The sequence below is a fragment of the Leopardus geoffroyi genome, chromosome C1 (genome assembly GCF_018350155.1).
Source record: "Leopardus geoffroyi isolate Oge1 chromosome C1, O.geoffroyi_Oge1_pat1.0, whole genome shotgun sequence".
NCBI classification, from domain to species: domain Eukaryota; kingdom Metazoa; phylum Chordata; class Mammalia; order Carnivora; family Felidae; genus Leopardus; species Leopardus geoffroyi.
Genome location: NC_059328.1, coordinates 117,201,054 through 117,213,166, shown reverse-complemented (window position 1 = coordinate 117,213,166; position 12,113 = coordinate 117,201,054). Strand labels below are relative to the sequence as shown.

The 12,113-nt window shown below is 42.0% G+C and overlaps 1 protein-coding gene across 29 annotated transcripts in view; it reads right to left on the bottom strand.

The window, feature by feature from the left end:
• Positions 1–12,113, bottom strand: part of CLASP1 (cytoplasmic linker associated protein 1) — a 276,660-nt gene that overhangs the window by 64,105 nt on the left and 200,442 nt on the right. For 8 of the 29 annotated variants that reach the window (XM_045479463.1, XM_045479469.1, XM_045479476.1 and 5 more), the window contains 5 exons: positions 10,060–10,122; positions 7,049–7,152; positions 5,081–5,104; positions 3,494–3,738; positions 935–998 (listed from right to left, as the gene is read on the bottom strand). In XM_045479463.1, coding sequence (XP_045335419.1) covers positions 935–998; positions 3,494–3,738; positions 5,081–5,104; positions 7,049–7,152; positions 10,060–10,122 — 500 coding nt within the window. Of the gene's footprint in view, positions 1–719; positions 723–934; positions 999–3,493; positions 3,739–5,080; positions 5,105–7,048; positions 7,153–10,059; positions 10,123–12,113 lie in introns of all 29 variants that reach the window. The other 21 variants (XM_045479466.1, XM_045479473.1, XM_045479478.1 and 18 more) reach the window with 7 other exon arrangements.

Here is a 12,113-nt window from a genome sequence, read left to right as displayed (position 1 = left end):
TCTCTCAAACACCCGACAGCCTCTAGGACTCCTCCCCAACTGATGGCATGTGCTTCAAATCTGGACTCCAAGTAAGCTTCTGTAAAGACCCCCTCTCAGCACCACTCCTAGAAAGGGCCTGGGTCACACTCAGTGTTGTTTCCCCCCCAGCAGGGATCCCCTCACGCTCAGCACTCTCCTTGGACCCCGGGAGTGTGGACACCTGCTAAATGGCCGCAGTTTTTAGGGACAGCAAGTTCTTAGGGACAGCAAATTCTATTTGGAGAAATAGTTTAACCTGGTTTTTCAATAAATCCGTTACATAAATGCTTCTATTTTTCTGTCCTGTCCTATATAGACACATTCTACGTGGGATACAAAAAAAAAAAAAAAAAATCATATATTTGATTATCTTCTTAACTACTGTAAGTTAAAAAAAAAGGGGGGGCACTACATTATAATACAATGTTTTATTCTAGCACCACTGTTTGGCTAATAGGAGGCACCCAAAAGTATCTGAATGAGTAAGAATACATCTGACTCTTTCTATTAACTCATAAAACATACTTTATCCAGCCCAAAGTTTTATGGACATTTTAAGTTCTCCAGAAGTCATTTTTAAAAGATATAACGGTGGGGAGGGGGGGTGCCTGGGTGGCTCAGTTGGTTAAGCTTCTGACTCTTGATTTTGGCTCAGGTCATGATCTCACTATTCGTGAGACTGAGTCCCTGCTTGGGACTCTCTCTCCGTCTCTCTCAAAAAACAGAAAAACAAACAAACAAACAAACAAAAAACCAGCTTAAAAGATATAACATCAACTACTGCAGAAACTGGTGTTAAATTGGAAGATCTAAACTGCACTATGGGGAACTGTCTCTCACTCTTAAGTAGTGTATTATACAGCTCACGTGGGCATGCAGGGGGGGCATCAGCAGGCAGGATTCCCAGACTTACCTTGCTGTGAGGGTCAGCAAACATTCGAGTGAAGATCTCACACAGTCTTTTCAATTCTACTCGACTAGAGGAAATAAAATGGAAAGAAATGAACTTGGAATTTCATGAGTCAACACTGAGATTAGTGACAGCTTTTGTTTTTTCTATATTTTGAGAAGGGGGAGGAGGCATAGAGAGAGGGGGTGATTGAGAATCCCAAGCAGGCTCTACACTGTCAGTGCAGAGCCCAGTGTGGGGCTTGAATTCACAGACCATGAGATCATGACTTGAGCCGAAATGAAGAGTCGGAGGCTCCACTGACTGAGCCACCTGGGCACCCCGTGACAGCTTTGTAAAAAATAATTTTTATGTAACAGGGACGCCTGGGTGGCTCAGTTGGTTGAGCGTCCAACTTTGGCTCAGGTCATGATCTCGTGGTTCATGGGTTCGAGTTCCACATGAGGCTCTGTGCTGACAGCTCAGAGCCTGGATCCTGCTTTGGATTCTGTGTCTCCCTCTCTCTCTGTCCCTCCCTTGCTCACACTCTGTCTCTCTCTCTAAAAATAAATAAACACTAAAATTAAAAAAAATTTTTTTAAATAATTTTTATATAACAAAGTTTTTTTCACAAATAAATTAACTTATTTAACTCATGATGAAATTAAGTAGAAATATAAAATCATGATAGTTGGGCTCTCATCTGAAAATGAGGAAACAATCTTCCAGAGTGACTGCTGAAGTTCACACACATGGGGGAGGCAAAGCCATGAGCTAAACCCCACCCATTTGAGGTCTGTCTTCCACCTGCCACAGATGAAACTCAATGAGATAAACTAGGAAAAGCATGTGGTTTGGGGTCAGACAGACCTGGATTTTAATCTCAGTTTTGCTACAAAGTACTCAGATGTCTTTAGATCTGTATCAAACAAATGACTACAAGGAGGGTTAAGGAGAGAACACACTTCCTTCCTACAGCTACTGAGACAAAGCAAATGTTCATTTCCTGTTAGTGCCCTTTTGCTTTTTCTTATCCTTACCTATACCACTGAGGCCCATTTTACTTCAACGCTTGAGTATAAGGATCATCATCTTGCCCCCAAATTACCCCCTGAATAATCCCCCTTCACACCTACAAGACAGCTGGTTTGATGATCTACTTTAACATCAGTAACACAGCGCTCTAGATTAGACCAATCCCAATCAATAGATTTCTAGAGATTATTCAACGGATACTTGGTCAACATTAAAATATTAAGAAAGGGGACCACCAGATTAAGCAGATTCTGAGGAATCATCATCTCAATAAACCATCCTCATTTTGTTGTTGACAGCTCACTAGTCAATGTCAGAGGCTATCTGAATTTCAGAAGGCATAGGACAAAGCTGCTCAAGACCTCTTCGTGACCAGAATGGAATAATGGGGGGCTGGGGGGAGGTAGGAGGACAGCACATAACAAGTCCGAATATGGCAGGGCAGAGTCTGACTGGACGGGCACACTTAGCAGCATGGGGATTCATCAGTCAATGTTCACTTAGCTTCGCAGGGCCCACCTGTGACCATAAACTTACACACGTTCAAAATTTATCTTAGAAAAATTATCCAGGGGCACCTGGGTGGCTTAGTCGGTTAAGTGTCCAACTCTTGGTTTCGGCTCAGGTCATGATCTCACAGTTTGGGTGGGATCGAGCCCCAGCACTGGGCTCCACGCTGACAGCTGGGGGCCCACTTGGAATTCTCTCTCTCCCCCTTTTTCTGCCCCTCCTCCCGCATGTACGTGCTTGCTCTCTTTCTTTCTCGAAATAAACTTAAAAAAAAAATTATCCAAAGAATATACTGCATTTCATGGATTCTAACTTTCTCAAATTCCTCACGTTGTAACATTTCTATAATTTTGAGCTTTGTCTTACAATCAAAGACATATTAGTATTGCCATGGTTTAATAAGCAAGCATTTCTTCTTAGAGGGATGTAAAATAACGGTGCATCAATGGTGCCTTAGATTTGATGAAGCATGGTATAAACACATACTTTTTTGGTGTGTGTAATACAAGCTCATTTGAGAAAATTTATGAAACACAGAAACAAAGGCAAAAACAAAGTAATCACTTCTAGTGATAACACTGTTACAAGTTTAAAGTACTCTTAGTATGTCATCACTATACACATTTATAAGGTATATATGTGTTTGCATATTGAAACATTTTAGATGGAGACTGCTATCATTTTACCCACAATCCCAAAGTGTAATGAACCATATCAACCTGCAGAGTTGTTTGATTTTTTTTACCTAAACTGCAAACTGTACCATGATTTCTCAAATAACACCTACCTGATAAATATGAACTGTAAAGGAACCAAATGTTTTACACACCTAATAAAGTACAGAGTATTTGCCAGAGGTTTCAAAGTCTCTGGAAGGCAAAGACCACGTCTTAGCCATCTTAGCACTCGTAGTGCCTGACCCTGAGCCTTGGAACTCTGTAAGGACTGCAGGAATGGCAAGGAATCCATTTAAGGTGCTGATGAGCAGACCATGAGACTTAGAACTTGGCTCACAACCTCGGCCTCCTGTCCCCTCACCTCAGTGTTCTTTGGCTCTTCAGCAAGTTCTGCAGGCCGAGAAGCCCTTCTTTTCTTTCCGACCAGTTGGAACTGGCACAGTGGTTGAGAACTTCTGCTACGTCCTCGGTCTGCCGCAGATAGTGGGGAATGCCGCCGTTCCTGGAGCCGTACGAGCGCTCAGAGCAAACGCTTGAGGCATCGCTGTTGGCATCGTCATCAGAATACATTCCGTACGGCTCATACCTCCTCCTCACAGGCTTCTTCTGTCAGGTCCAACGGAGGTGGGAGTGACGGAGGAAGAAATAGGAAGGCGAAATGACCGCGAGTCACGCCAAACAAAATCGGCAACAGTTAATGGTAAAAAGATACACGCACGCACGCACGCACACGGGCACGCACGCACGCACACAAGCACCGCACTTTCCTGTGCTTACAGATTAGGGAAATAAAAACAGAAAAGCAGACGTCCAGTCGGGATAGGATAACAAGCAGAGCAATCCACAGCAGAGACGAAAAGAGTACGGTCTCTAGTCCGGTGTGTGGACTTTGCAGTAAGACAGACTTGGGTGGTCAGCCTGCAGCCGCTGACGGGCTGAGGAAGCCCGGAAAGCCTCCTAACCTTCCTGCTTCACTTTCCCCATCTTTGAAATAACAGTAACGATACCTCTCACACGCTTGTTGCGAGGATATAATGGAAGGATATGCTAACTAACCTGGGCCAGCCCCTGCCACACTGCAAGTAAGTGTGCCCACCGGCCCCTTTCACAATCAAAAACAATAGATCTTGAGCACGGTCAATGGGAAAATTTGTTTGAATATTCATGCTTCCTTAAGAAAGTCTAAAACTGAAATGTCAGAGCAGAGTAGCCCCTGTCAAAGGATTCTTAAATTATCTGAACACAAATAGGCTTCCTGTAGATCCTTCATTTGTTTCTCTTACCCTGAATATAAAACTGGAAGTTAAACCCATAAATAATATAGCAACAGCTAGTAAACTGATAAAATACAATTTTCCCTAAAAGAAAAAAAAAAGTTATTGGCCAAAACCATACAAATGTAATCTTTTTTCTTTTTCTCCCCCAAATGTAATTTTCTAATTAACACGGCTTGTCCATCCATCACAACTTGCTCGGGACAGTTCTGTCTTATGCCTCTTGTCCCAGCATAGTTATGAATAGTCCCCCCTTTCACAATCATCCTTGTTAGGGTGGTAAATTACAAGATCATCTTATTTATGTATAAACTAGATCCATAAAATAAGAAAAATGTTGAATACATCCATCCATGAAATAAGAACATTAACAGTAGACACAAACTGGGTTAATAAATAAAATAAAACACTGAGAGGAGAAGGAGCAGAGCTTGACATAAAAAAACCAAAAACCAAAAACCAAAAAAACCCAAAAAACAAAAAAGAACTAGAACAGATGAGAGAGGAGACTGATTCCACCGCTAACAACAGCTTCACTAGACTGGACAAATCATAATTCAGATCAGGATTTCTACATTATACTACAGGCTTTGTTGCTTTCACTAGCTCCTAAAGGAAATATACTTGCAACAGAAAAAAATGAAGTTGTAAAACAAAAGTTAAAGCACTGGTACCTTGCTCCTGGAGTCTCCTAACAGCTGTAGGCAGGAAAATATTGAAGGATGGGGAAAAAGCATAGAGAATTATGTCAGAAGCATATGTGGGGATTGTTCTTGCAACAAAAGTGTACAGCAAAACATATCTTAGCAAACCAAAAATACAGGTTAGCAAGCAATTCATATCAAGCGAATAATAACAAAGAACGCTTTCACAATGGCATCTCCTAGCCCTTCCTACACCTCCTAGAAACGCCTTCTAGTACTTGCCATACTCCTTTGCTATGCTAAAAACTCCCCCCACCGCCGTGGTACATCTCTAAAGTCACTGTTAATTCTACCTATTCCCATGCTAGCTTCTGTCTGCCCTGGGGCTTCTATCCTGGGAAGCACATCTGTGTACCATTCCTGAGCTCTCTCTTCTGCAGCGGGTCACTCGGGGAGACCAGGCAGTTTGCACAAAGAGTAAATAAGGGCAGCCTGAGTGGGCTGACGGCTAGAGCTCAGAGAAAAGCCCAAGCCAAGGAAAGCCCAAGCTCAAGTTCTCAAGTCCAACTCTGGCTCCTAGCACTTGGTGCACAGTCCCTTGCGCAGCTCTTTAAAGAGCGAGGGAGGGAACTCCCCCACCTTAACTGGAAGTCCCATTTAACTAAGGGTTTTGCACATCCGTCATTTCCCCCAACTCTGACCTCCAAATAGGGTCCCTGAATAAGTAAGCGATTCCCAGTGCTACAGCTTGGAAGGAAGAATCTCTTCCCAGAATTCTGTTCCAGCTCATGACTCTGAAGTCAAAGCCATGGTTAAAGCAATTATCCTGAACTCCAGTACCTGCCAGGAAAAAAGCCCTTCTGCACAGAAGGCCGATGAATAGAGCTGGCCAGGCAGCCCCTGCTTACAGGAAAAGCATCGGAGAGTGGCACACTGCTTGCTCACAGTCGCTTGTCAAAGCACTCTGACTGCGCAAGAATAAATGAGGGCGACACAGGAAGGGGTGAAAGCGAGAACCCATGCAGCCATGGACTGTAACGGTTTGATCAGATGCAAAACACGGCTGGGTTTAAAACTTCTGGTTCTGAAACCAGATACTTTTTTCCCTTAGAAAGACAATGTATCTTAAAACAGCACAAGTAAGGCCAGAGATCAGACAGTTCTAAAGAGGATCTGCTTTAAATGCTGAGCACATCAACCAGAATATGCTAGAGGCAGTGTCACTGCCAGCTGAAATGCATCTTTAGAAGGCAATCTGACCACAAGCTGATTCTACCAGGGAGTGTTTTGCTATAACCACAAACTGAAGGATCTCTAACTGCTTTATGTTGTTGTTGTTGTTATTATTATTATTATTATTATTATTATTATTATTATTATATATTTTTAGAAACTACATTATACTGAGGCAAAAACATTCTACCAGCGCTTTATGTCCTCAGAGTCCATCGGCATTAACGTTTGGCAAAGTTCCCTTAACAAGGACTTAATGACTCATTTTAAAAGACGAAACAAATGTAAAATTGTATGGAACAACTAGTGTGGTCATCGAATAAGTGTGAGATTTTCAAACCACTCACACTGTTACCTATTATTATAATGATGTGTTTAGGCTATGCCATCAGAGCCTGTAAAGCAATAGAAGCCACAGAATGAAAAAAGGAAACGCTGAAAAAAAAAAAAAAAACATGGAGAAAAAAGGGAAAAAGAAGCAGCCCAAATGACATCAAAACTTCCTTGACATTGAAGAGCACAGAAGAAATACTTGATGCTAGTGTTTTCTGTAAGGCCAATCTTCACTTCTGTACAGGGATCCAAGTTTCAAAAGAAAGAGATAATAATACAAATTTACACGTTATTTACACAGGGTGTACACAATATTTACACAATTCACACAGTGCCGGGGATGCCTGAGGACGCTGATTTGGAGGCGATCTTCTGTGAGGAAAATGGCGGATGAGTAAGTCAGAGAGACTCCGCACGCGCCGTGACTCTTACCAAAGCATCAGCGACAGCAGCTTCAAGGTCTGTACTCGTGCTCAAAACCCGCATGGCATTCACAGAGCCAGGTATTCTTCCTGCCTGGCCAAGCCCAAACCGGTCTATTCAAAAAACAAAACCAAAGATATGTCACTTTAATTCACATTTTCTCAGTTGTTTGCAGGGGCTCCTGCCTCTTCCCACCTACTGGACAGAGGCACTGGAAAGTCTCTAGCCACACGTAACTACACTTCCCTTGCAGTCCTAACTAGACCTGACTTGTTCACCAGCGGCAGAGGTCAAGTTGTTTGAGCTGAATGCTATCGTGCCACAAAGCGTCCTGACAACTGAAATGGCTCTTTAATGATGTTTTGTTTTGTTAAAGTGTTGAGACTTGGGAGAGAGGGGAGCTTATTCTAGAAGTGAGCTGGGCGGTGGCATTGTCTCTTTTGATCTATTTAGCATTCCCTCTGGAGGCAAGTGGCCCTGATGTTCGGGTCAAACTAATTAGGGAGCTTCATGGTTTGACAAGTGAGTTCTAATGCAATGTGTAAGAAGAAGTTAAAATTTGAAACTAATGTGTTCAATTGATCTCTGCAAATTTTCGTCAGTGCCACTACTGTTTAACTGTTCTTATTAACTGAGCTCAATTAATTTTGGGTACTTGTTCATGATGCCTGTGTCACCAAAGGTTATTTAAAATTCATTTTATTCAAAGTCTTCAATGATCATCAGAAAAAGCTAGTATCTCCACTGCAAACCATTAATCACTCAGATAACATTAATATAAAATTTTCCTGAGTCTCTCAAAGGATTTGAATTTCAAATGATAGTCTTTATACATGTAAACAAAATGGATACAATCCAAGGAATTTAAAACAAATTCCAGCAGTTTAATTATTTTAAGTTCAATTATGTTAAGGATCATGGACAAAGAAGGCAAACTTTTTACAAGTCCCATTATGTCAGGTGAGCAGCCTTCCTTGAGAGGTGCTGAGGAGAAAAGTTCATATAAAAATCATACTTCCTAAGTGTCTCACACCTATTTACTGGCAAACGTTTCTTATTTAAAACACTAAGGTGTAAAAAAAAAATCTTTGAAGAAAAATGTTAGATAAAAAAATGCTTTCTTTTTATGAACAAGTAAGACACTGTTTGGACTATATACAAACATATATATATATTCTCATAATGAAGCATTTAGGGGAAAAGGAAAGCTAAATCTGCTTTACATGAGTTGATCTTTCTTGTAAAGTGCTATGTTTAAAACTCTGGATATGTAACGAGAGTTCTTTAGGAAACAAGAAGTTTCAAAGTGAGGTGTTCCTTAGCTCATTAGACATGTCAGTTTCAAAATTTTCACCTTCCAGCGCCACAGAAAGGGGAAAAAATTTAAACACCGCTAACCAAAACGTTATACACTCATGAATTTTTATAAAGAAACAAAAATTGTATGTTATACTATCCCCTTTTTTAATGTACTTGTTGGTCAGACTGCATGATGTCTTAAGTCATTATGTAAAAGATGATTAAATGTGCCATATAAGAGACCACAAAACAATAATATCTAGATGTCTCCCTATGTGTGTGTGTGTGTGTGTGTGTGTGTGTGTATTATCAGCTGAAATATAAAACTCGTGTAAATTTGAAATTTGCTGTGCATATAGTTTTATACATCATCTTTGTTCTTTTTTCCATTAAAAAAGGGTAGATAGTAAGGGATTTATGAGTAACAAAATGAAAGTAATTCAGTTATAAGCCATTTAAAAATTACCCAGCATAAACTTAAATAAAACGGACTCTAAAACAATTAAAAAACAAAAAGTATATCACATGCCAGCAATTCCTGCTCCAGGGATAATACTGATATTTTGCTTTTAGACACAAAATTAAAGCTGTAAGAACAATGCAATTACTTTGTGCTTCCCAGATGCATCCAGCTCCGCCATACAGTGACTGCACATCACTGGATAGATGTCACAGATCATTTGAATTTCAAATCTGAGGGGGAAATGCTTGTCTGGATTTGAGCAAGGTTACAAGCCTTCTGTTTTCACCAGACCACAATCTCTTCTACGCTCTCACTGCTCTTGTGTTATCATGAAGCTCCGTTCCCCGAAACGGATGCGTGTGCCTGTGTCCTCATCTTCTGGAGGGTGTACCCAACAGAGTGTAAGTAATAAAATGCACAGCCCGCTTCACTTCGAGGAAGAACAGAGAAAGTAACTCCGTGAATGGGTGACAGTTGTCACCATCAACAGTCTGTGACTTAATACATACTGCCGTACTCAGGTGAGGAACTCTGACTCAGGTCAGTAGGGACTGTTAGCGTATAAAAAGCCAGCACACTTACATATTTCTGTATGCTTACTTTTTGCCCCAAATGGCTAACCAGGGGATTTTCGGTATCGTTAAAGCGGGCTGGGATGAAACATTTGGGGACCACAGGCTGCAAAGGCTACCTTCGGCCTGACCTGATTATCTGAATCGTGACCTTGTTTTTCCGTAAGTTTTAGGACAGTATTTATACCTGTGAAATTATGTATTCTGTGATTTGGGACATCTGGTAACTAGATAGTTCCTCCAGATCACCAGAACCTGACACTAATAATTAACATCAGTAATCACCACTTTTTGGGAGCAAAGACTTTGGAAATGCAAGACTGTTGGATGACACCCATACCCTATTTCCCCAAAGGGACTTTTCATGATACCTATTTTGGGTGCTTGTTCTCCTGAGGGAGGGACTAAAAAGAGGGGGAAGAAGCCCTTCCCCGTGTTTCTGTTTTGTTTTCACATAAACATGAGCACTGGAGAGATGATGTTGTCAAACAGGCGATAAAGCATCTACGGCCTATTAACAGAACCATAAACATTCAACAACGGAAAAAAACCAAAGCACACTGGGGAAAACAAACATGAAGTGCATACATGCCAAGTGCTAGGCGACACTGACGGAAACAAATGCTAGAATGAGCGTGAGACGGGACGTATGAAGAAGCCGAATCATGCAGTTAGCACTTGTTCACCTGACTGCCCAACAGACTCAGCAGTGGAGAGGGCACTAGTGGACCTGGAATGACGTCGAGAGGCTGCAGGTAAAAGGAACGGCAACACCCACAGGATTAACACACGAGTACCCGACACAGAAAATGCCACAGTCTGAAGGAAACGCAGGGACTGCTCCCAACAAGGCCATGTTTTCTCATGAACGGAAATGGCGCTGGAGATGAATGGATAGCAAGTGCCGATCCCCAAGCTCCGTGGCAGCCTGCTGGCTCTCACACGGCTGTTACACACACAGGCACAACGAAGGCACTGTCTGCGGTGCCTAAGCTCAGACTCCACGTTTATATTCGCACCGCGAAGCCTCAGTCAGCCGTTATGGAAGTATGCAACATGAAGGACATCAGGAGTCACAGAGCACCGTCTATACCCGGTGGAGCATCAGGAGAATGGATTATTTACTCAGCTCACAAGATGCCTCATCGGTACATGATGCATATGCGACCATGCACCAAACACAAAAGCATAAAGGTTCATAACGTTATTTGAACAGAAATGGAAGGAAGTCACAAGAGAGGGGGCTCAACAAGTGAAATCCTGTGTTCCCCCAATTTTTGCTGTTTTTCTGCACGAAAATCCTAACGATTAACGAACTTGTCATTTCACTGTTGGGAATTTAGTCGGAACGGGTTTAAGGAGCTTTCTTGGCGAGGCACTGGCAGTACTCTGGCTAACCGCGCACCAGCTCCGCACGACAGCCAGGGGCGAGTCCTGCTTTGGTCACAACCAGCGGGACGACCTTGGGCGAAGCTCTACATCTCTGTGTCTCAGCTTCCGCATCTGGAAATGTGCTAAAAAGGGTACGTACCTCTTGGGAGTAGAGACGGGTGCGAGAGATCTTATATAAGGCACTTAAGGCAGTGCCGGGCACTGAGTAAAATGGTGGCAGCGGTAGCAGTGGGGGCCGGTACGCTGCTGGTGCTGGCGGTGGCAGCGATGGTTACGAGTAAACTGCGACTTACATGTCTACATTAAATATCACTTGATTAGCAGATATTCACGAGCGAATTAATTCAGCAATCGGAGGAATTACATGCTCAACTCCGTCTTCACATAGAGAGAATAACTCTCAGAAATAACCATGAAACTGACTTGGTTCGAATCACCAATTTCTGGAGCAGAGTGCCATGCAGTATATGGTTCCTTACCTCAGGGAAAAAACCCCAAGAGATAACACGCTTACACTCCTTACTCTGAAAGGAACCCGGTGGTTGCATCATGGGAAATTCCCAGGTTTGACAAACAAAGTACTACCCAGCAGTGCTACCACTTCTCACCTATGCCATCAGAGTGCAGTATCCTGTGCACGTGAACACTTCTGTCTCGTCGTAAAATACCAAAACCTCAAACTCTTGGACAGAATTTAGAAAAAAAAAAAATTTTTTTTTTAAAGTAATCTCCACACCCAATACAGGGATCAAACTCACGACCCCGAGATTGTGTCACATGCTCTACCAACTGAGCCAGCCAGGCGCCCCCATAATTTTATTTTTTTAAGCTCATGTCACTTGATGAAAATGCACGTATCTTCATAAGTGGTACGAGTGGTATCAAATAGCAAAAGCTACCTCGTGGATAAGGACAAATTTCTACCAGCTCACAAAAAGAGAATTTCTAATTCCTCAGGATGCACAAAAATAAATTGGCAATCTCTAAAACAGATATAAAATAATCACTTTCCTTAAACAAACAAACTGGCAAAATACTTTTTAAGACTGAAGCATACCATTTACTGTGCAACGTATCAGTGCCATATCCTGGTAGTTTAAACTGGAAATACCTTTCAAGCAACGCCTGAAGGTTGCTTAGAAAGTCGTCCTTTGGTTCTGTTTCAACAGGCTATTCTACAGGAAATCTGTCATGGAATGAATCCTTTGTTCTCAAGTGAACACCCAACAATGGAATCCGAGGTGGACCCTCTTACAATCAGAGCCTGATTTACAGCTGAGCCCTTACTTTCATTTTGATATTGTCACTGTAACCATATAAACATCCTTATTAAAATGATCCAAGATAA